This window comes from Cherax quadricarinatus, chromosome 23, assembly GCF_038502225.1.
Source record: "Cherax quadricarinatus isolate ZL_2023a chromosome 23, ASM3850222v1, whole genome shotgun sequence".
Lineage (NCBI taxonomy): Eukaryota > Metazoa > Arthropoda > Malacostraca > Decapoda > Parastacidae > Cherax > Cherax quadricarinatus.
In genome coordinates this window covers 19,515,043-19,541,180 of record NC_091314.1, presented here as the reverse complement: position 1 = coordinate 19,541,180, position 26,138 = coordinate 19,515,043, and the positions used below count along the sequence as shown (strand labels likewise).

General features: G+C 39.1%; 1 protein-coding gene across 3 annotated transcripts in view; it reads right to left on the bottom strand.

Annotated features, from left to right (window-relative positions):
• The window catches only part of LOC128685581 (A disintegrin and metalloproteinase with thrombospondin motifs adt-1-like), a 157,775-nt gene that overhangs the window by 11,263 nt on the left and 120,374 nt on the right, over nt 1–26,138 (bottom strand). For 2 of the 3 annotated variants that reach the window (XM_070087998.1, XM_070087999.1), the window contains exons 15-21: nt 18,886–19,052; nt 18,011–18,144; nt 15,358–15,563; nt 12,558–12,663; nt 9,174–9,285; nt 8,519–8,694; nt 7,061–7,343 (exon numbers count right to left, since the gene is read on the bottom strand). In XM_070087998.1, the coding sequence (XP_069944099.1) occupies nt 7,061–7,343; nt 8,519–8,694; nt 9,174–9,285; nt 12,558–12,663; nt 15,358–15,563; nt 18,011–18,144; nt 18,886–19,052 (1,184 nt within the window). Of the gene's footprint in view, nt 1–4,942; nt 5,554–7,060; nt 7,344–8,518; nt 8,695–9,173; nt 9,286–12,557; nt 12,664–15,357; nt 15,564–18,010; nt 18,145–18,885; nt 19,053–26,138 lie in introns of those variants that run through there. The other variant, XM_070088000.1, reaches the window with a different exon arrangement.

The window sequence follows — 26,138 nt, the reverse complement described above, 5'->3', positions numbered from 1 at the left end:
TAAAGTAACTAGTAGTCACAATAATAAAGTAACTAGTAGCCACAATAATAAAGTAACTAGTAGTCACAATAATAAAATAACTAGTAGTCACAATAATAAAGTAACTAGTAGCCACAATAACTAATGAAGTAACTAGTAGTCACAATAATAAAGTAACTAGTAGTCACAATAATAAAGTAACTAGTAGTCACAATAATAAAGTAACCAGTAGCCACAATAATAAAGTAATTAGTAGTCACAATAGTAAAGTAACTAGTAGTCACAATAATAAAGTAACTAGTAGTCACAATAATAAAGAAACTAGTAGTCACAATAATAAATTAACTAGTAGCCACAATAATAAAGTAACTAATAGTCACAATAATAAAGTAACTAGTAGCCTCAATAACTAATAAAGTAACTAGTAGCCACAATAATAAAGTAACTAGTAGTCACAATAATAAAGTGACTAGTAGTCACAATAATAAAGTAACTAGTAGCCACAATAATAAACTAATAGCCACAATAATAAAGTAACTAGTAGTCACAATAATAAAGTAACTAGTAGTCACAATAATAAAGTAACTAGTAGCCAAAATAATAAAGTAACTAGTAGCCACAATAATAAAGGAACTAGTAGTCGCAATAATAAAGTAACTAGTAGTCAAAATAATAAAGTAACTAGTAGTCACAATAATAAAGTAACTAGTAGTCGCAATAATAAAGTAACTAGTAGTCAAAATAATAAAGTAAATAGTAGCCATAATAACTAATAAAGTAACTAGTAGCCACAATAATAAAGTAACTAGTAGTCACAATAATAAAGTAACTAGTAGCCACAATAATAAAGTAACTAGTAGTCACAATAATAAAGTAACTAGTAGTCACAATAATAAAGTAACTAGTAGTCATAATAATAAAGTAACTAGTAGCCACAATAATAAAGTAACTAGTAGCCACAATAATAAAGTAACTAGTAGTCACAATAATAAAGTAACTAGTAGTCGCAATAATAAAGTAACTAGTAGTCAAAATAATAAAGTAACTAGTAGCCACAATAACTAATAAAGTAACTAGTAGCCACAATAATAAAGTAACTAGTAGCCACAATAATAAAGTAACTAGTAGTCACAATAATAAAGTAACTAGTAGTCACAATAATAAAGTAACTAGTAGTGACAATAATAAAGTAACTCGTAGTCACAATAATAAACTAATAGCCACAATAATAAAGTAACTAGTAGTCACAATAATAAAGTAACTAGTAGTCACAATAATAAAGTTACTAGTAGCCACAATAATAAAGTTACTAGTAGCCACAATAATAAAGTAACTAGTAGTCACAATAATAAATTAACTAGTAGTCACAATAATAAAGTAACTAGTAGCCACAATAATAAAGTAAGTAGTAGTCACAATAATAAAGTAACTAGTAGTCACAATAATAAAGTTACTAGTAGTCACAATAATAAAGTAACTAGTAGCCACAATAATAAAGTAACTAGTATTCACAATAATAAAGTAACTAGTAGCCACAATAACTAATAAAGTAACTAGTAGCCACAATAATAAAGTAACTAGTAGTCACAATAATAAAGTAACTAGTAGTCACAATAATAAACTAATAGCCACAATAATAAAGTAACTAGTAGTCACAATAATAAAGTAACTAGTCACAATAATAAACTAATAGCCACAATAATAAAGTAACTAGTAGTCACAATAATAAAGTAACTAGTAGCCACAATAATAAAGTAACTAGTAGCCACAATAACAAAGTAACTAGTAGTACCAATAATAAAATAACTAGTAGCCACAATAATAAACTAATAGCCACAATAATAAAGTAACTAGTAGCCACAATAATAAAGTAACTAGAAGCCACAATAATAAAGTAACTAGTAGTCACAATAATAAACTAATAGCCACAATAATAAAGTAACTAGTAGTCACAATAATAATGTAACTAGTAGCCACAATAATAAAGTAACTAGTAGCCACAATAATAAAGTAACTAGTAGTCACAATAATACAGTAACTAGTAGCCACAATAATACAGTAACTAGTAGTAACAATAATAAACTAATAGCCACAATAATAAAGTAACTAGTAGTCACAATAATAAACTAATAGCCACAATAATACAGAAACTAGTAGTAACAATAATAAACTAATAGCCACAATAATAAAGTAACTAGTAGTCACAATAATAAACTAATAGCCACAATAATACAGTAACTAGTAGTAACAATAATAAACTAATAGCCACAATAATACAGTAACTAGTAGTAACAATAATAAACTAATAGCCACAATAATAAAGTAACTAGTAGCCACAATAAAAAACTAATAGCCACAATAATAAAGTAACTAGTAGTCACAATAATAAAGTAACTAGAAGTCCAAATAATAAAGTAACTAGTAGTCACAATAATAAAGTAACTAGTAGTCACAATAATAAAGTAACTAGTAGTCACAATAATAAACTAATAGCCACAATAATACAGTAACTAGTAGTAACAATAATAAACTAATAGCCACAATAATAAAGTAACTAGTAGTCACAATAATAAACTAATAGCCACAATAATACAGTAACTAGTAGTAACAATAATAAACTAATAGCCACAATAATACAGTAACTAGTAGTAACAATAATAAACTAATAGCCACAATAATAAAGTAACTAGTAGCCACAATAAAAAACTAATAGCCACAATAATAAAGTAACTAGTAGTCACAATAATAAAGTAACTAGAAGTCAAATTAATAAAGTAACTAGTAGTCACAATAATAAAGTAACTAGTAGTCACAATAATAAAGTAACTAGTAGCCACAATAATAAAGTAACTAGTAGCCACAATAATAAAGTAACTAGTAGCCACAATAATAAAGTAACTGGTAGTCACAATAATAAAGTAACTAGTAGTCACAATAATAAAGTAACTAGTAGTCACAATAATAAACTAATAGCCACAATAATAAAGTAACTAGTAGTCACAATAATAAAGTAACTAGTAATCACAATAATAAAGTAACTAGTAGCCACAATAATAAAGTAACTAGTAGCCACAATAATAAAGTAACTAGTAGTCACAATAATAAAGTAACTAGTAGCCACAATAATAAAGTAACTAGTAGCCACAGTAATAAAGTAACTAGTAGCCACAATAATAAAGTAACTAGTAGTCACAATAATAAAGTAACTAGTAGTCACAATAATAAAGTAACTAGTAGTCACAATAATAAAGCAACTAGTAGTCACAATAATAAAGTAACTAGTAGCCACAATAATAAAGTAACTAGTAGTCACAATAATAAACTAATAGCCACAATAATAAAGTAACTAGTAGCCACAATAATAAAGTAACTAGTAGTCACAATAATAAAGTAACTAGTGGCCACAATAATAAAGTAACTAGTAGTCACAATAATAAAGTAACTAGTAGCCACAATAATAAAGTAACTAGTAGTCACAATAATAAAGTAACTAGTAGTCACAATAATAAAGTAACTAGTAGCCACAATAATAAAGTAACTAATAGCCACAATAATAAAGGAACTAGTAGTCACAATAATAAAGTAACTAGTAGTCACAATAATAAAGTAACTAGTAGTCACAATAATAAAGTAACTAGTAGTCACAATAATAAAGTAACTAGTAGCCACAATAATAAAGTAACTAGTAGCCACAATAATAAAGTAACTAGTAGCCACAATAATAAAGTAACTAGTAGCCACAATAATAAAGTAACTAGTAGTCACAATAATAAAGTAACTAGTAGTCACAATAATAAAGTAACTAGTAGTCACAATAATAAAGTAACTAGTAGTCACAATAATAAAGTAACTAGTAGCCACAATAATAAAGTAACTAGTAGCCACAATAATAAAGTAACTAGTAGTCACAATAATAAAGTAACTAGTAGTCACAATAATAAAGTAACTAGTAGTCACAATAATAAAGTAACTAGTAGTCACAATAATAAAGTAACTAGTAGTCACAATAATAAAGTAACTAGTAGTCACAATAATAAAGTAACTAGTAGTCACAATAATAAAGTAACTAGTAGTCACAATAATAAAGTAACTAGTAGTCACAATAATAAAGTAACTAGTAGTCACAATAATAAAGTAACTAGTCACAATAATAAAGCAACTAGTAGCCACAGTACTAAAGTAACTAGTAGTCACAATAATAAAGTAACTAGTAGTCACAATAATAAAGTAACTAGTAGTCACAATAATAAAGTAACTAGTCACAATAATAAAGCAACTAGTAGCCACAGTAATAAAGTAACTAGTAGTCACAAAAATAAAGTAACTAGTAGTCACAATAATAAAGTAACTAGTAGTCACAATAATAAAGTAACTAGTAGTCACAATAATAAAGTAACTAGTAGTCACAATAATAAAGTAACTAGTAGTCACAATAATAAAGTAACTAGTAGCCACAATAATAAAGTAACTAGTAGTCACAATAATAATGTAACTAGTAGTCACAATAATAAAGTAACTAGTAGCCACAATAATAAAGTAACTAGTAGTCACAATAATAAAGTAACTAGTAGTCACAATAATAAAGTAACTAGTAGTCACAATAATAAAGTAACTAGTAGTCACAATAATAAAGTAACTAGTAGTCACAATAATAAAGTAACTAGTAGTCACAATAATAAAGTAACTAGTAGTCACAATAATAAAGTAACTAGTAGTCACAATAATAAAGTAACTAGTAGTCACAATAATAAAGTAACTAGTAGTCACAATAATAAAGTAACTAGTAGTCACAATAATAAAGTAACTAGTAGTCACAATAATAAAGCAACTAGTAGCCACAGTAATAAAGTAACTAGTAGTCACAATAATTAGTACACTATTCAAAACTAAGTAGGATCCTAATAATAATGTTCTGACGAAAATACTGATATTCAATTCAATTCAATTCAAAGTTTATTCTCTATAAGGATTACAATGCTGAGTTTACAGAGTTTGGTTACTGTGTGGTTTACATGTAGTAAAATAATGATTACAGAGTGTACCACTAGAACATAAGACTGTGTTACAGACCGAGCTTTTATTGTGACAACTTTTCGTTCTGTAAAGAGAACTTTATCATCACTTGATCAAAGTTATATGCGGAGCGAAACGTTGTTTCAACAAATAGTTATCGTTATCAATTTAAGCGCTAAACCCGTACGGATCATGCATCTCTGCCGTTGCTCCCCAACAAGTTTCTTACATAACCCGTGCGGTTTTCTTTTCTGGTTCACACGGGAGGTCATGTTTGATCCCAGGGGAAAGGTAGCTCCAGTTCCTTGGATCAAAAGCCCTCTACCAGCCTCAGCACAAAATTCCTCCTCCCCTTGAAGGTCACGCCGACACAGGATCACCGGCTTATGAAGATCAAGTATTCTCATCTTGCCACATAAGTTCAGGGGAAGCTTGCCACAGGTCCGCTGGCAAACAACAGTGAAAGTTCCTTTCAAAAAGGTGCTCAGTTGTGACTTCCAGTGCCATGCCTTAACCTGGACGACCTTCACTCGAGGCAGTGAAAGTGGTCCTAGTACACACCTGGGAGAAAGGTGAGAAGAAAGTGATTTTCTCTTGAGTCCGGTGTAAGGGGTACTTAAAGTGATGAAAAACCGTGAGCACTGCGCAGCTGATGATGATGATGATGAAGGGGGTCTATCATCCTGGCGGTTATGATACACATGATAATACGATAACGGTATGATTATAATGCCAATGATGAGTATGGTGGTGATGTGGATGAATATAATGATACTGTTCTGGTTAGTGATCCCGACTTATCCCATCTGATTGCGAAGCTACAGACCCGTAGTTCACACAGTGTCTAAGGAATGGAAGGTAAGCAAGTTTAACATCAGGAAGAGGAAGAACTTCAAATTTCACGAAATAAGGCTTCCCCAGCATCAACACTTCCCCCCTCCCTTTGAAGAGACCCTGATTGTAAAATATGAAAGTAAACTAGAAAGGCTGGAGCCACGGGGATGCTGTTAGAATAACGAGAAATGTGGACCATGGAAGGAGCAACATGGACCATGGAAGAAGCAACGTGGACCATGGTAGGAGCAACGTGGACCATGGTAGGAGCAACGTGGACCATGGTAGGAGCAACGTGGACCATGGTAGGAGCAACGTGGAGCATGGTAGGAGCAACGTGGACCATGGTAGGAGCAACGTGGACCATGGTAGGAGCAACGTGGACCATGGTAGGAGCAACGTGGACCATGGTAGGAGCAACGTGGACCATGGTAGGAGCAACATGGACCATGGTAGGAGCAACGTGGACCATGGTAGGAGCAACGTGGACCATGGAAGGAGCAACATGGACCATGGAAGAAGCAACGTGGACCATGGTAGGAGCAACGTGGACCATGGTAAGAGCAACGTGGACCATGGTAGGAGCAACATGGACCATGGTAGGAGCAACGTGGACCATGGAAGGAGCAACGTGGACCATGGTAGGAGCAACGTGGACCATGGTAAGAGCAACGTGGACCATGGTAGGAGCAACGTGGAGCATGGTAGGAGCAACGTGGACCATGGTAGGAGCAACGTGGACCATGGTAAGAGCAACGTGGACCATGGTAGGAGCAACGTGGAGCATGGTAGGAGCAACGTGGACCATGGTAGGAGCAACGTGGACCATGGCAGGAACTTTAACACTACCTGAATTCTTGAAAAAGAAACCCTTATGAGTAAAATAAGAAGTCTTTTATCCTATGTGGTGTTACGCTGACACTCGACCACACTTGGTACTCACAATCTCTCTCACTCTAGTTGTCGTAACTAGAACACCGGAGGGCTTTAACAATACAGTTTTTTGTACTGATGAAGTCCCTGGTGGGTGAAAGGCTTCCTTATTAAATGTCCTAGTAACCGCATATGTCGTTCTTACATACTTGTCGGTGTTAATCACTATTTGTAATTACAGGGATGAGAGTTTCTCATTTTCGTGAGTGAGTGCCCATGCCGTTTTCTGATATAGGGATGATACCTTAGTGACAGGATAGCCATTTTCGTTACAGTGAAAGGTGATGCAGTTAAAACTCACTAGAGGAGTTGATCTGTTCGACGAGGTAGAGAAGGAGGTGATCACTGACGGTGCTGGAGATGGGATGAGAAGAAGGGCTCACGTCCCGTCTTTGCATCTTAGAGGAGGAAGAGATCAATTCCCGTCGCCGTCGACCCCCCCAGGAGTGCCACCCGCGGGTGGACATGGGTCGAGCTTCCCTGGGGAAGTCCCTTTCGATGATGGGCTCCAGCTCCAGGGACCGGGACCTCTCGTATTCTGTGTAGATGGTGTTCCTCAGCGGTGTTCCTTCACTCGAGAAGTCCTGTCAAAGAGAGAGCAGGAGTGAGAGTGAGGCAGTCAAGACCTCTGGTGTGTGAAGTACAGTATTTAAATTTCGGAAAAGAGAACAGAAAATGAATCAAAACTGAGGGAGGTAACTCTCAGGCGTCATCCTAAGAAAAGGCTCTAGGAGTAGATATCATACCAAGTCTCGAAGTACTACATATTCAGAGAACTATCTTCGTTCAGGATGTTCCATACAGATCATGACACTATACATTATGTGCATTAGACCAATCCTAGAGTATGTAGTAACAATGAAGAACCTTCACAAATCTAAGAACAGAGACTTGTTCACAGGTTGGTATTGGAGACATAGGCGCAAGAACTTAGTTAAAACTTACAAACTAAACCCCGGAACGGGTGGGGTTGGAACCCATGTCAAGAGACCTAAAACTCCAGGCCAGAACATAAGCCACTCGGCTTACGTTCCTTGGTTTATCTGCAATCGTTTTATTACGATTTCGTGAGCTACCAACTAAATCTACCGACGGTAGAGAACTGCAGAACAAGAGAGGAATGGGCATGCCATGATAAAATCTTGCAGGGGATCAAGAGGGAGACAAGGCCAGACTGACAGGGTAGGAGTCACCACCAATTAACTATAATGTCTCTCATTCAAGGTGTCAAGTTTTGTCTTGAATTTGAATTTGCGGCACTGAGTGCCTAAGTTAACTTGCAGCTCAGGCAGCATTAATTAAAATTGAAAGCTGAAGCTGAACTTCAAGATGTTACATTTATTATATTTATTTTGAAGCGATAAATTCGTACGGGTTATGCAGTGCGTTGGGAACGGGGATAATCAGATTTGATATGAGGTAGGGAAGCATCACTACTTCCTTGGATGAAGAGCTCTTCTCTAGTATTATGGCAATCTTGAAGGATTACGTACAGCTGAGTTAGACACAGACATCACTCTTGATATTATGCCAAGAGCCAACTGACCTCACTGAAAGGCACTTTGAATAATTTTAAGTTATAGAATAGACAGGTACACGAGTAGAAATCGTTGACTGTGAGTGGGTCTGTTGCAGTGTTCCTCTCTCATGTTCTTAAACCATATCAAGAGATATCAAGTACAGCAGACCCAGAGTCCTAAGTAAGTTATACGTTAGAAAAAAGTGGTATACGGAATATTTCATACAACTCTCCACTCACCAGACACTTGCCGTTGAGGCAGTAGGAGGCGGTGGAGGAGGAGGGTGTGTTAACGTGACTCCCTCTGGAACAATCAGTACCGAAAGGGAACCATCCCTCCCGCCCGTTGACGCGATAAAACCGGTAGTTGAGTACAGAGTCCTGGCACGCCACCGTGCACGACCTGTCCGGGTCCTCTGTAGGAAGAAAGTTTTTTAAGTTTGTGTACATAACATATAAACATATTTTTACTGTGATTTGAGATCACTCGCATGTTATGGCCAAATATAAACTGTAGATTTAACTTAGAATAATCCTTCAGCCAAACTAAGTTAGGAAACTGAAAAGCCCGTAGGGGTAATACAATACCTGGGAAATGAAAATTAATCAGGTTTGATCCATGAAAGGGGACTCTCAAATTCTTTGGATTACTTATCCTTCACTAGCATTAATTAAGGAACCCGCCCCCCCTTCACCCTTTTAATATAAGAGAGACCATGATCATTGTGGGTCATGTGAGAATAGAGGATGAAAGGAAACAGTTGTAGGAATTAATAATTTTGTACTTATTAAATAAATCATAGTTTCGACTAGTATTATAGATGTATGGTGCGTGTCTACTCTTATCCCTCACATATCGACCGTTGTTAAGGTCTGGGACGGTGGTGTTACTGACCTTTAGTACTGGCCAGCTGCATGCCCACTCCAGACAGCTGGTCCACCTCCGTCTTAAAGCGGCCACACACTTCACTTGCGTACTCAAAAGTTGACTTCAAGCGATGACAGTCCTGTGGAACAAGGGTTTAGATACAAATCACTGCACGAGGACCATTTAACCAACACCTAAATATTTCCAAAATACTACTTAAACATTTACGCAACAATTTTACCTGGAGGGTAAAGTTGGTACTGTGGTGCGCGTGCGTGTACTCACCTAGTTGTGGCTGAAGGGGCGCATCGCGGCTCTTGGACATAACTACCTTTCGCTTTCACTGATTCATTACCTCTAGGGCAATATCTTACCTGTTTAAATTTAAAGACTTTCGTCTGCACATGAGTCATTAAGCTGCAATATATTTATACACTAACCTTACAATTACTTCAATCCTACTAGAGATATTTAAGATATTCACTTTTTTTTTACACGTCGGCCATTTCCCACCGAGGCAGGGTGACTCGAAAAGAAAGAAAACTTTCACCATCATCTTTTATATGTACACATTATTAACACTAAATTTAGAAAAGGCATATGCCAGGGTGGAAAGGGGGGAAATGTGGCAGATGTTGCAGGTGTATGGTATAGGAGGTAGGTTACTGAAAGCAGTGAAGAGTTTTTACGAGGACAGTGAGGCTCAGGTTAGAGTATGTAGGAGAGGGAGATTATTTCCCAGTAAAAGTAGGCCTTAGACAAGGATGTGTGATGTCACCATGGTTGTTTAATACATTTATAGATGGAAAGAGGTATGGGGTTAAAAGATAAAGAATCAAACACAAAGTGGGAGTTGTCACAGTTGCTCTTTGCTGATGACACTGTGCTCTTGGGAGATTCTAAAGAGAAGTTGCAGAGGTTGGTGGATGAATTTGGTAGGATATGTAAAAGAAGAAAATTAAAAGTGAATATGGGAAAGAGTAAGGTCATGAGGATAAAAAGATTAGGTGATGAAAGATTGGATATCAGATTGGAGGGAGAGAGTATGGAGGAGGTGAATGTATTCAGATATTTAGGAGTGGACATGTCAGCAGATGGGTCTATGAAGGACGAGGTGAATCACAGAAATGATGAGGGGAAAAGGGTGCATGGTGCACTTAGGAGTCTGTGGAGACAAAGAACTTTGTCCGTGGAAGCAAAAAGGGGAATGTATGAGAGTATAGTTGTACCAACACTCTTGTATGGGTGTGAAGCATAGGTGAAGGCTAGAGGCAGTGGAGATGTCATGTCTGAGGGCAATGTGTGGTTACCATTTGCTCCTAGGCACATGTCGATTAGACACTAGGCCTGTTGTATGTGCATGCACATGTGTGTGTGTGTGTGTGTGTGTGTGTGTGTGTGTGTGTGTGTTAGTTAGTTACCATTTGGTCCTAGGCACATGTCGATTAGACACTACACCTGTTGTATGTGCATGCGTGTGTGTGTGTGTGTGTGTGTGTGTGTGTGTGTGTGTGTGTGTGTGTGTGTGTGTGTGTGTGTGTGTGTGTGTGTGTGTGTGTGTGTGTGAGTGTGTGTGTGTGTGTGTGTGTTAGTTACCATTTTGTCCTAGGCACATGTCGATTAGTCACTAGGCCTGTTGTATGTGCATGCACATGTGTGTATGTGTGTGTGTGTGTGTGTGTGTGTGTGTGTGTGTGTGTGTTAGTTATCATTTTGTCCTAGGCACATGTCGATTAGACACTAGGCCTGTTGTATATGAGTACGTGTGTGTGCGTGTGTGTGTGTGTGTGTTTGTGTTTGTGTTTGTGTTTGTGTGTGTGTGTGTGTGTGTGTGTGTGTGTGTGTGTGTGTGTGTGTGTGTGTGTGTGTGTGTGTGTGTGTGTGTGTTAGTTACCATTTGGTCCTAGGCACATGTCGATTAGACACTAGGCCTGCTGTGTGTGCATGCGTGTGTGTGTGTGTGTGTGTGTGTGTGTGCATGTATGTGTGTGTGTGTGTGTTAGTTACCATTTTGTCCTAGGCACATGTCGATTATTCTACCACTTCACCTGACTAGACTAAAGGACTCCAATGGAAATAAGTCACTTCCTGACTTTTTTTGGGGTTATCCTAGGTTCTCTCCACATATGCTGCTATGTATGATAATTCTGTGTAACTGTATTTGTGTATACCTGAATAAACTTACTTACTTACTAATCTGTAAGTACAGTGGAGCCTCAAATTTCGAACGTATCGCTTATCAAACTCCTCGAAAATCTACCGCTTTTTTCAAACCAACTTTGTCCCTATTATCGAACTCGCCCCTATTTTCAAACCGCCGGGTACTGGACCTGTCCACCAGCCCGCTCTGTCCGCATCCCTGCGCAGGTGCCTCGAGCCAGTCTGTGGTGTGAATATAATGCAGAGAATTCGTAGTTCAGAAATTAGGAGAAGGTGTGGGATTACCAAAACTATTATCCAGAGGGCTGAGGAGGAGTTGTTGAGGTGGTTCGGACATGTAGAGAGAATGGAACAAAACAGAATGACTTCGAGAGTGTATAAATCTGTAGTGGAGGGAAGAAGGGGTAGGGGTCGGCCTTGGAAGGGTTGGAGGGAGGGGGTAAAGGAGGATTTGTGTGCGAGGGGCTTGGACTTCCAGCAATCGCGCGTGAGTGTATTTGCTAGTGAATGGAGACAAATGGTTTTTAATACTTGACGTGCTGTTGGAGTGTGAGCAAAGTAACATTTATGAAGGGGTTCAGGGAAACCGGCAGGCCAGACTTGAGTCCTGGAGATGGGAAGTACAGTGCCTGTACTATGAAGGAGGGGTGTTAATGTTGCAGTTTAAAAACTGTAGTGTAAAGCACCCCTCTGGCAAGACAGTGATAGAGTGAATAATGATGAAAGTTTTTCTTTTTCGGGCCACCCTGCCTTGGTGGGAATCGGCCGATGTGTTAATAAAAAAAATAAATTATTAACATTGTATCCATATCTGAAAGGCTGACCAACGAATTTGGAAGCGTAGGTAAAATGAAATTAAAAGTGAACATAGTGGCAACCTACCAGAGTGGCTGGACCGCAGGTCTAAGAAAGTTACAACCTACCAGAGTGGCTGGACTGCAGGTCCAAGGGAGTTACAACCTACCAGAGTGGCTGGACTGCAGGTCTTAGGAAGTTAGAACCTACCAGAGTGGCTGGACTGCAGGTCCAAGGGAGTTACAACCTACCAGAGTGGCTGGACTGCAGGTCCAAGGGAGTTGCAACCTACTAGAGTAGCTGGACTGCAGGTCCAAGGGAGTTGCAACCTACCAGAGTAGCTGGACTGCAGGTCCAAGGGAGTTGCAACCTACCAGAGTAGCTGGACTGCAGGTCCAAGGGAGTTGCAACCTACCAGAGTAGCTGGACTGCAGGTCCAAGGGAGTTACAACCTACCTGAGTGGCTGGACTGCAGATTTGAATGTTCTTGTTAACTCCGGTACATCCCCAGCTCTGGCACTTCCGGCTCACCAACTGGATGCCCTTCGCAGGCGTCAGACAGCTGCAAGAGTGAGAGACGAGGGAATAGGGAGAAGATAGTATGTTAGCGGAAGAGAGAGACAGAGACGAGACAAGCTGAGTTGAAGGAAAGAAAGTGGAAGAAAGGAAGAAAGGAAAGAGTGTAAGAGAGGCAGGAGACAAAGTATCCTCTGCGAGGGACCAATATGTCGTGGACACAGTTTTCATCTACCAAGGTTTTCACTTATAACTTGAGAACGCCTCATACAACCTGTGTTAGCGTTTCTTCACTATTGTACTGTAACTTGGTAGAGGTTCAGGCCACGACTGGCATGAGCAAGTGACCGGATAACTTTATATCGACCATTCCTGAGTTTGATTTCCATGTGATACCTTCAGAAACCCTCGTCGGATCAAACTTCAAACCTTTAACATTGTTACCTTCTACTCAGAAGGTTGGAACTGTTATTAGAGTTTGGGGCGAAAATTTGACAGTTGAAACCGATGTATAACGTGCACTGAGTAGGCCTCTTCTGAAGAGGCATATCTATGAAAATGATGATGGCTTTTGCGTTTAAGCTGTATGGGCGGAGTTGTCTCTATTTAATATTTTAGTTACCAAACCTGGAAATGTTGGGATGTGTGCAACAACTGGAGAATGCGTCTTGTGATCGGCTTCAAACTTTACAAAGTAGTGTATATTACTTAGAGAAAGGTTAGGATTTATTCTGGGATGAGTGGATGGAAATTTTCTAATTTTATTGAATTTTGAAAATTGCCATACTGATTTTCACAAAATTTGTGAATACTTAATCAGATCGGCTTCAAACCTTCAATACTAATAACCTGAGAATATAACTTCTGAGTGGCTTCAAAACGAAATCCTGGTGTATTCTGGGATATTGGTCTCCGTGCGATACCTGGAGAATGCCTCTTCTGATAGTCTTTAAACTTCTAAAGTGGTGTATTTTAATGGACGATCTGAATTAATTTTGGGCTGTGTGCCATTTTTATTGAAGAATTTGAGATATTAATTAACGTGATAACCTGTTAATGTCTCTTTCGGTTGGCTTCAAATCTTCAGTGATGTTTAACTGCATAAGAAAGTCATGTTTAACGCTGTGCAGTTCATTCTGCGTGCACGGAGGTGGAGAGGGTTGGGTTTACACAACACGGGGATACCTTTCTCTGATTGCGCAGCAACCCAAACATCTAGTCGGAGGGTAAGAGACAAGGAAAAGAGAGAGAATATTACTGGAGGCAAGGGATAGAAGACAGGGAGAAGACAGAGGGTGTTACTGGAGAAAAGAGATAGAAGACAGAGAGGAGACAGATGGTATTACTGGAGTAAAGAGATAGAAGACAGAGAGGAGACAGATGGTGTTACTGGAGGGTAAAAGAAAGAAAAGACAGGCAGAAGACAGATGGTGTCACTGGAGAGTATTTTAAACAGTGGGAGAGGAAGACAGAAGAGTGTGCGGCAGAAACACACATATTAAACAAAATACACACATTTAAAAATACGTTAACAGAAGCCAAGGAAAAGAGAAAAAACAACAGAAAACACAGGAAAAAAAGACCAGGAAAATGGGAAGAAAGGAATAAGAGAAGAACAGAAACAGCAAGTGAAACAATTATTTAGCTCTATATTGGAGAAAAGCTCATTCATTCTCTCTCTCTCTCTCACTCACTCACTATCAATATATATAAACACACACAATATGTGAGGGAATTTAATGAGTAATAACCAAGCAAATATAAACATTAAAATATCCCGTATCCACTAAAAACTCATAACATTAACCATATTAAAATTTCTCATAAAGTTCCCCGAGGTCTCAGCAGACACCCCAGTGTTCATAAAAATAATAATCGAGGATACTGTTAGAGTACGAGGTGTGGGAGGGAGGCTCAGGAGGGAGGCTCAGGAGGCTGGCCTACACAATGTGTGGGATTGTGAAAGCATGAGAGAACGTGGATCCAAATGTTGTGCTAATGACAATAGTGAAAAAAGACAAACTTTTATTGGAATAATGTCTCGCTCTGTGTGTGGCTTTGTCAAGTGATGTTATGACTTGATCAAGTCCAACACAGTGAAGTCTTGTCCCAGTAAGAAGTTGTTTGGCATCGTGTTATTTTTACACGAAAGTTTAACAGTAATGCACTGGAACACACAACACTGCTCCCACAGGATGTGATCGCCCACTTAATATAAAAGCACTGGGATGATGCCAACGGATTTGTTAATGTTACAAAAAAAATTAAAAAAAAAAAAAAATACAATGCACTTCAGCGGGAGAGGAATCTTGAAAGTGTCAGTCTTGACGACCATCCTAGTCCTGAGGTAACTGTGTGACCTACCAAGGAGAGATTCCTTCATGACAGTGTCTGCAAATGACGTGAAACTGACGAGATTCCAAAAAACGACGACACTTGCATGAAACTGCAAGATGATTTTATTAGGATGAAAGAATGATCTGAAATGAGCTTAGGTAGGACAACAACTCTTATCCTGTAAAATGACACATTTTAACTAAAAATGATAATTTACGATTTTTCGGACTATTTCCTTCTTGCTACTAAAATAATAATTTTTTTTTGACTAAGTTATGTAGTGATCCTATGCTTTTAGAAGAGGGATGTAAAACATAACTGGGGACCCTGTACCCCTCCTGCAGCATCCTGTACCCCTCCTGCAGCATCCTGTACCTCTCCCGCAGCACTACTGACTACATACCTGAAGCGGCAGGTAGAGGCGGGGCTCCATGGTCCCCATTGAGGGTTCTTTATGTCTGATGGGGGCGGCGTAGAGGTTGTAGTGGTTATAGGCAGCTTCCAGTAGTCGCTGGGCCCCAGGGGACGATGGGGGTCCGGGACTCCTACGTCTGGTCGACAGGTGAGGGGGTCAGCACCGTACAGGGCGTTAGACTCACAGCGGAACTCCTGAAAAAACAAAAAAGACACCTAGACCCCAAACACTTCTTTTCATTGGTAAAAAGAAGACAAAAAGCGAAAGCGGCAAGATTAAAAGTGATGATAGTGGAAGGAGTAAAATGAATATTTTATTTATCAAACTCTGATGGAGGAGACAAGAGGCAGAGATGGAGGAGAGGCAAGAGGCAGAGATGGAGGAGAGACAAGAGGCAGAGATGGAGGAGAGACAAGAGGCAGAGATGGAGGAGAGACAAGAGGCAGAGATGGAGGAGAGACAAGAGGCAGAGATGGAGGAGAGACAAGAGGCAGAGATGGAGGAGAGACAAGAGGCAGAGATGGAGGAGAGACAAGAGGCAGAGATGGAGGAGAGACAAGAGGCAGAGATGGAGGAGAGACAAGAGGCAGAGATGGAAGAGAGACAAGAGGCAGAGATGGAGGAGAGACAAGAGGCAGAGATGGAAGAGAGACAAGAGGCAGAGATGGAGGAGAGACAAGAGGCAGAGATGGAGGAGAGACAAGAGGCAGAGATGGAGGAGAGACAAGAGGCAGAGATGGAGGAGAGACAAGAGGCAGAGATGGAGGAGAGACAAGAGGCAGAGATGGAGGAGAGACAAGAGGCAGAGATGGAGGAGAGACAAGAGGCAGAGATGGAAGAGAGACAAGAGGCAGAGATGGAAGAGAGACAAGAGGCAGAGATGGAAGAGAGACAAGAGGCAGAGATGGAGGAGAGACAAGAGGCAGAGATGGAGGAGAGACAAGAGGCAGAGATGGAGGAGAGACAAGAGGCAGAGATGGAGGAGAGACAAGAGGCAGAGATGGAGGAGAGACAAGAGGCAGAGATGGAGGAGAGACAAGAGGCAGAGATGGAGGAGACACAAGAGGCAGAGATGGAGGAGAGACAAGAGGCAGAGATGGAGGAGACACAAGAGGCAGAGATGGAAGAGAGACAAGAGGCAGAGATGGAGGAGAGACAAGAGGCAGAGATGGAGGAGAGACAAGAGGCAGAGATGGAAGAGAGACAAGAGGCAGAGATGGAGGAGAGACAAGAGGCAGAGATGGAGGAGAGACAAGAGGCAGAGATGGAGGAGAGACAAGAGGCAGAGATGGAGGAGAGACAAGAGGCAGAGATGGAGGAGAGACAAGAGGCAGAGATGGAAGAGAGACAAGAGGCAGAGATGGAGGAGAGACAAGAGGCAGAGATGGAGGAGAGACAAGAGGCAGAGATGGAGGAGAGACAAGAGGCAGAGATGGAAGAGAGACAAGAGGCAGAGATGGAAGAGAGACAAGAGGCAGAGATGGAAGAGAGACAAGAGGCAGAGATGGAAGAGAGACAAGAGGCAGAGATGGAAGAGAGACAAGAGGCAGAGATGGAAGAGAGACAAGAGGCAGAGATGGAGGAGAGACAAGAGGCAGAGATGGAAGAGAGACAAGAGGCAGAGATGGAAGAGAGACAAGAGGCAGAGATGGAAGAGAGACAAGAGGCAGAGATGGAAGAGAGACAAGAGGCAGAGATGGAGGAGAGACAAGAGGCAGAGATGGAGGAGAGACAAGAGGCAGAGATGGAGGAGAGACAAGAGGCAGATAATTATTTTATTATATTATATTATTCATGGATATACCACTAGACACGAAAGGGTCAAACAGCGCCTGGGGAATGAGAGGTAACCAGGTTTGATCCGAGGGGAATGCTCTTATTCCTCGGATCAAGATATCACTAGGGGAAGGGAGGGAAGGAGGAATAGGGAGATAATGAGAAAGAGGGGGTAAAGAATGGGAAATATGAAGGAAGACAGAGAAGGCGGGAGGTAAGGAACTTGCATCAGTGGTAGGATATTCTAGCAACATGTGAGGGGTTCGGGATATTAGCAGTTTGGAGGGATATCTAGACTGTCGTATCTGAGCGCCTCTGCAAAGTCAGTGATTATGTATGAGTGATGGTGCAAGTATTGAATGATGATGAGTTTTATCTTTCTTTTTGGTTCACCCTTCCTCGGTGGGAAACGGCCGACGTGGTAAATAATAATAATAATAATAATAATAATAATAATAATAATAATAATAATAATATTTTTATTTCTACACGTACATGTACAAGGTATACAGGCCTAGGTGACATCAATCATATACTACTATATAGAAAGTCGCTTGTTATGCAGAGCATTTCTCTCAGGATGCGACCCACACCAGTCAACTAAGACCAGGTACCTATTTTACTGACGGATGAATATGGATAGCTGGTGTGTTATAGAAACACCTTAATGTTTTCCAGCCGTACCGGGGTCGACCCCCAGACCTAAGTGTGTGAGCTGAGTGCGCTAGCAATCGAGAAATGCCATTTATGGCATTTCGTTGAGAGAACGTTTCGTTTACCAGAGATTTTATCAAACCCTGGTTGACGAAACGTCTTAATAAATGCCATAAACAGTATATTGCGTGTTAGTAAAAGAGGAACTTACAGTGCAGACAGCAGCGACGCAGAAAGCAGGGAGGGAGGAGGCTGACTGACACACTGTGCCGTCAGGAAAGCTCTTGCCTGACGCCTCCACTCCTCGTCCTGTGGTCTCACATTCAACCTCACACTGAGTCAACCCTGGAGCAGCAAACAATTAATGTTATACACATTATTTAATAAGTCTTGCCTTCGTTTTCTTCCACTTTTCTCGTGACACATTCGTAGGATGTTGTTTAACTAAGAACATTATCAAATTATTTAAGAAAAGTTGAACTCAAAATTTTGTTACTAATAATGATCATTAAAAAATAAGTATATGGACATAACTAGCAACGGAAGGTAATTAAGGCAGTAGTTCCCAAAGGCAGCGGCGCTCGACGCAGCTGCGGCCAGAGAAGATGACTAGTGTGGCGGGAAGATTCATGGACAATCAAAGAAACATTTAAATATTCATGTAGAAACCCGTAGAATCTTCCCGTCACACTTGCCATCCTCTCGCGCCGCTCCCTTTGGGAACCAGTTACTTAAGAAGATGAGCATTAAGATGACGAGTTAAGCGGATTTTGTTTAAAAAACAAAAATAAAATTAATCATCAGTGTCCAGCTACACTACTATGTATATGAGCTAGTAGTTACATAGTGGAAAAAACTAGCTACAATGTCCTCTCGTACTCCATCACACTGGATGGGTTTTATGCATATAGTGATGAGCTCCCAGCATGAGCTGGGAGACCTAAGGACGTGAGGTGTTTGGGAATCTTGGAGGGAGTAGGTACTCTTCCAAAGTGTGGACTCTGGAAGGTAGTGGAGGAGGCTTTGAGTGAGTGGGGATGAACTGTGGGATATGAAAGCGTGTGGGAGAAGGAGTGAGGATGTTACCTTCTGGAGGCACTTTGGCCCCTAGCCCCGTTAGGTATGCGGAATTCTTGGCTCGAATCCTGCAGGTGTCGTCAGCGAAGTCCTGCAGGGTCCTGCGCTGCCCTTTACTGCACTCCTGCACCTCAGAACACAGCCGGTACCGGTACTCTCCGCGACACGACCTTGAACTGCAGTCACAGGAACGTGAAACACAGATAAAGGAGAGAGAGAAAACATGGAAAGATAAGACAAGTGTTAATGTCAGGGCTGGCTATAGTACAACCTAAACTATCATCTATTACACTGCTGCAGATAATACTTGGTTACACAAGATGATGATACAGCAGTAACACAAGATGATGATACAGCAGTAACACAAGATGATGATACAGCAGTAACACAAGATGATGATACAGCAGTAACAAAAGATGATGATACAGCAGTAACACAAGATGATGATACAGCAGTAACAAAAGATGATGATACAGCAGTAACAAAAGATGATGATACAGCAGTAACACAAAATGATGATACAGCAGTAACAAAAGATGATGATACAGCAGTAACAAAAGATGATGATACAGCAGTAACACAAGATGATGATACAGCAGTAACACAAGATGATGATACAGCAGTAACACAAAATGATGATACAGCAGTAACAAAAGATGATGATACAGCAGTAACAAAAGATGATGATACAGCAGTAACACAAGATGATGATACAGCAGTAACACAAGATGATGATACAGCAGTAACAAAAGATGATGACACAGCAGTAACACAAAATGATGATACAGCAGTAACACAAGATGATGATACAGCAGTAACACAAGATGATGATACAGCAGTAACACAAGATGATGATACAGCAGTAACACAAGATGATGATACAACAGTAACACAAGATGATGATACAGCAGTAACACAAGATGATGATACAACAGTAACACAAGATGATGATACAGCAGTAACACAAGATGATACAGCAGTAACACAAGATGATGATACAGCAGTAACACAAGATGATGATACAGCAGTAACACAAGATGATGATACAGCAGTAACAAGATGATGATACAGCAGTAACACAAGATGATGATACAGCAGTAACACAAGATGATGATACAGCAGTAACAAGATGATGATACAGCAGTAACACAAGATGATGATACAGCAGTAACACAAGATGATGATACAGCAGTAACACAAGATGATGATACAGCAGTAACACAAGATGATGATACAGCAGTAACACAAGATGATGATACAGCAGTAACACAAGATGATGATACAGCAGTAACAAGATGATGATACAGCAGTAACAAGATGATGATACAGCAGTAACACAAGATGATGATACAGCAGTAACACAAGATGATGATACAGCAGTAACACAAGATGATGATACAGCAGTAACACAAGATGATGATACAGCAGTAACACATGATGATGATACAGCAGTAACACAAGATGATGATACAGCAGTAACACAAGATGATGATACAGCAGTAACACAAGATGATGATACAGCAGTAACACAAGATGATGATACAGCAGTAACAAGATGATGATACAGCAGTAACACAAGATGATGATACAGCAGTAACAAGATGATGATACAGCAGTAACACAAGATGATGATACAGCAGTAACACAAGATGATACAGCAGTAACACAAGATGATACAGCAGTAACACAAGATGATGATACATCAGTAACACAAGATGATGATACAGCAGTAACACAAGATGATACAGCAGTAACACAAGATGATGATACAGCAGTAACACAAGATGATACAGCAGTAACACAAGATGATGATACAGCAGTAACACAAGATGATACAGCAGTAACACAAGATGATGATACAGCAGTAACACAAGATGATGATACAGCAGTAACACAAGATGATGATACAACAGTAACACAAGATGATGATACAGCAGTAACACAAGATGATGATACAGCAGTAACACAAGATGATACAGCAGTAACACAAGATGATGATACAACAGTAACACAAGATGATGATACAGCAGTAACACAAGATGATGATACAGCAGTAACACAAGATGATGATACAGCAGTAACAAGATGATGATACAGCAGTAACACAAGATGATACAGCAGTAACACAAGATGATGATACAGCAGTAACACAAGATGATGATGCAGCAGTAACACAAGATGATGATACAGCAGTAACACAAGATGATACAGCAGTAACACAAGATGATGATGCAGCAGTAACACAAGATGATACAGCAGTAACACAAGATGATGATGCAGCAGTAACAAGATGATGATACAGCAGTAACAAGATGATGATACAACAGTAACAAGATGATGATACAGCAGTAACACAAGATGATGATACAGCAGTAACACAAGATGATGATACAGCAGTAACACAAGATGATGATACAGCAGTAACACAAGATGATGATACAGCAGTAACACAAGATGATGATACAGCAGTAACACAAGATGATGATACAGCAGTAACAAGATGATGATACAGCAGTAACACAAGATGATGATACAACAGTAACACAAGATGATGATACAGCAGTAACACAAGATGATGATACAGCAGTAACACAAGATGATGATACAGCAGTAACACAAGATGATGATACAGCAGTAACAAGATGATGATACAGCAGTAACACAAGATGATGATACAACAGTAACACAAGATGATGATACAACAGTAACAAGATGATGATACAGCAGTAACACAAGATGATGATACAACAGTAACACAAGATGATGATACAGCAGTAACAAGATGATGATACAGCAGTAACACAAGATGATGATACAACAGTAACACAAGATGATGATACAGCAGTAACAAGATGATGATACAGCAGTAACACAAGATGATGATACAGCAGTAACACAAGATGATGATGCAGCAGTAACAAGATGATGATACAGCAGTAACAAGATGATGATACAACAGTAACACAAGATGATGATACAGCAGTAACAAGATGATGATACAGCAGTAACACAAGATGATGATACAACAGTAACACAAGATGATGATACAGCAGTAACAAGATGATGATACAGCAGTAACACAAGATGATGATACAACAGTAACACAAGATGATGATACAGCAGTAACAAGATGATGATACAGCAGTAACACAAGATGATGATACAACAGTAACACAAGATGATGATACAGCAGTAACAAGATGATGATACAGCAGTAACACAAGATGATGATACAGCAGTAACACAAGATGATGATGCAGCAGTAACAAGATGATGATACAGCAGTAACAAGATGATGATACAACAGTAACACAAGATGATGATACAGCAGTAACAAGATGATGATACAGCAGTAACACAAGATGATGATGCAGCAGTAACAAGATGATGATACAGCAGTAACAAGATGATGATACAACAGTAACACAAGATGATGATACAACAGTAACAAGATGATGATACAACAGTAACACAAGATGATGATACAGCAGTAACAAGATGATGATACAGCAGTAACACAAGATGATGATGCAGCAGTAACAAGATGATGATACAGCAGTAACACAAGATGATGATACAGCAGTAACACAAGATGATGATACAGCAGTAACACAAGATGATGATACAGCAGTAACAAGATGATGATACAGCAGTAACACAAGATGATGATACAGCAGTAACAAGATGATGATACAACAGTAACACAAGATGATGATGCAGCAGTAACACAAGATGATGATACAGCAGTAACACAAGATGATGATACAGCAGTAACACAAGATGATGATACAGCAGTAACACAAGATGATGATACAGCAGTAACACAAGATGATGATACAGCAGTAACACAAGATGATGATACAGCAGTAACACAAGATGATGATACAGCAGTAACACAAGATGATGATACAGCAGTAACACAAGATGATGATACAGCAGTAACACAAGATGATGATACAACAGTAACAAGATGATGATACAGCAGTAACACAAGATGATGATACAGAAGTAACACAAGATGATGATACAGCAGTAACAAGATGATGATACAGCAGTAACACAAGATGATGATACAACAGTAACACAAGATGATGATACAGCAGTAACACAAGATGATGATACAGCAGTAACACAAGATGATGATACAGCAGTAACACAAGATGATACAGCAGTAACACAAGATGATGATACAGCAGTAACACAAGATGATACAGCAGTAACACAAGATGATACAGCAGTAACAAGATGATGATACAGCAGTAACACAAGATGATGATACAGCAGTAACACAAGATGATGATACAACAGTAACAAGATGATGATACAGCAGTAACACAAGATGATGATACAACAGTAACAAGATGATGATACAGCAGTAACACAAGATGATGATACAGCAGTAACACAAGATGATGATACAGCAGTAACAAGATGATGATACAGCAGTAACACAAGATGATGATAGAACAGTAACACAAGATGATGATACAGCAGTAACACAAGATGATGATACAGCAGTAACACAAGATGATGATACAGCAGTAACACAAGATGATACAGCAGTAACACAAGATGATGATACAGCAGTAACACAAGATGATACAGCAGTAACACAAGATGATGATACAGCAGTAACACAAGATGATGATACAGCAGTAACAAGATGATGATACAGCAGTAACACAAGATGATGATACAACAGTAACACAAGATGATGATACAGCAGTAACACAAGATGATGATACAGCAGTAACACAAGATGATGATACAGCAGTAACAAGATGATGATACAGCAGTAACACAAGATGATGATACAGCAGTAACACAAGATGATGATACAACAGTAACAAGATGATGATACAGCAGTAACACAAGATGATGATACAACAGTAACAAGATGATGATACAGCAGTAACACAAGATGATGATACAACAGTAACAAGATGATGATACAGCAGTAACACAAGATGATGATACAACAGTAACACAAGATGATGATACAGCAGTAACAAGATGATGATACAGCAGTAACACAAGATGATGATGCAGCAGTAACAAGATGATGATACAGCAGTAACAAGATGATGATACAACAGTAACACAAGATGATGATGCAGCAGTAACACAAGATGATGATACAGCAGTAACACAAGATAATGATACAGCAGTAACACAAGATGATGATACAACAGTAACACAAGATGATGATACAGCAGTAACAAGATGATGATACAGCAGTAACACAAGATGATGATACAGCAGTAACACAAGATGATGATACAGCAGTAACAAGATGATGATACAACAGTAACACAAGATGATGATGCAGCAGTAACACAAGATGATGATACAACAGTAACACAAGATGATGATACAGCAGTAACAAGATGATGATACAGCAGTAACACAAGATGATGATGCAGCAGTAACAAGATGATGATACAGCAGTAACACAAGATGATGATACAACAGTAACACAAGATGATGATACAGGAGTAACAAGATGATGATACAGCAGTAACACAAGATGATGATGCAGCAGTAACAAGATGATGATACAACAGTAACACAAGATGATGATACAACAGTAACACAAGATGATGATACAGCAGTAACAAGATGATGATACAGCAGTAACACAAGATGATGATACAACAGTAACACAAGATGATGATACAGCAGTAACAAGATGATGATACAGCAGTAACACAAGATGATGATACAGCAGTAACACAAGATGATGATACAGCAGTAACACAAGATGATGATACAGCAGTAACACAAGATGATGATACAGCAGTAACACAAGATGATGATACAGCAGTAACACAAGATGATGATACAACAGTAACACAAGATGATGATACAACAGTAACACAAGATGATGATACAGCAGTAACAAGATGATGATACAGCAGTAACAAGATGATGATACAGCAGTAACACAAGATGATACAGCAGTAACACAAGATGATACAGCAGTAACACAAGATGATGATACAGCAGTAACACAAGATGATGATACAGCAGTAACAAAAGATGATGATACAGCAGTAACAAGATGATGATACAGCAGTAATACAAGATGATGATACAACAGTAACACAAGATGATGATACAGCAGTAACACAAGATGATGATACAGCAGTAACACAAGATGATGATACAGCAGTAACACAAGATGATGATACAGCAGTAACACAAGATGATGATACAGCAGTAATACAAGATGATGATACAGCAGTAACACAAGATGAGGATACAGCAGTAACACAAGATGATGATACAGCAGTAACACAAGATGATGATACAACAGTAACACAAGATGATGATACAGCAGTAACACAAGATGATGATACAGCAGTAACACAAGATGATGATACAGCAGTAACACAAGATGATGATACAGCAGTAACAAGATGATGATACAACAGTAACACAAGATGATGATACAGCAGTAACACAAGATGATGATACAGCAGTAACACAAGATGATGATACAGCAGTAACACAAGATGATGATACAGCAGTAACACAAGATGATGATACAGCAGTAACACAAGATGATGATACAGCAGTAACAAGATGATGATACAGCAGTAACACAAGATGATACAGCAGTAACAAGATGATGATACAGCAGTAACACAAGATGATGATACAGCAGTAACACAAGATGATGATACAGCAGTAACAAGATGATGATACAGCAGTAACACAAGATGATGATACAACAGTAACACAAGATGATACAGCAGTAACACAAGATGAGGATACAGCAGTAACACAAGATGATGATACAGCAGTAACAAGATGATGATACAGCAGTAACACAAGATGATGATACAGCAGTAACACAAGATGATGATTCAGCAGTAACACAAGATGATGATACAGCAGTAACACAAGATGATGATACAGCAGTAACACAAGATGATGATACAACAGTAACACAAGATGATGATACAGCAGTAACACAAGATGATGATACAGCAGTAACACAAGATGATGATACAGCAGTAACACAAGATGATGATACAACAGTAACACAAGATGATGATACAGCAGTAACACAAGATGATGATACAGCAGTAACACAAGATGATGATACAGCAGTAACACAAGATGATGATACAACAGTAACACAAGATGATGATACAGCAGTAACACAAGATGATGATACAGCAGTAACACAAGATGATGATACAGCAGTAACACAAGATGATGATACAGCAGTAACAAGATGATGATACAGCAGTAAC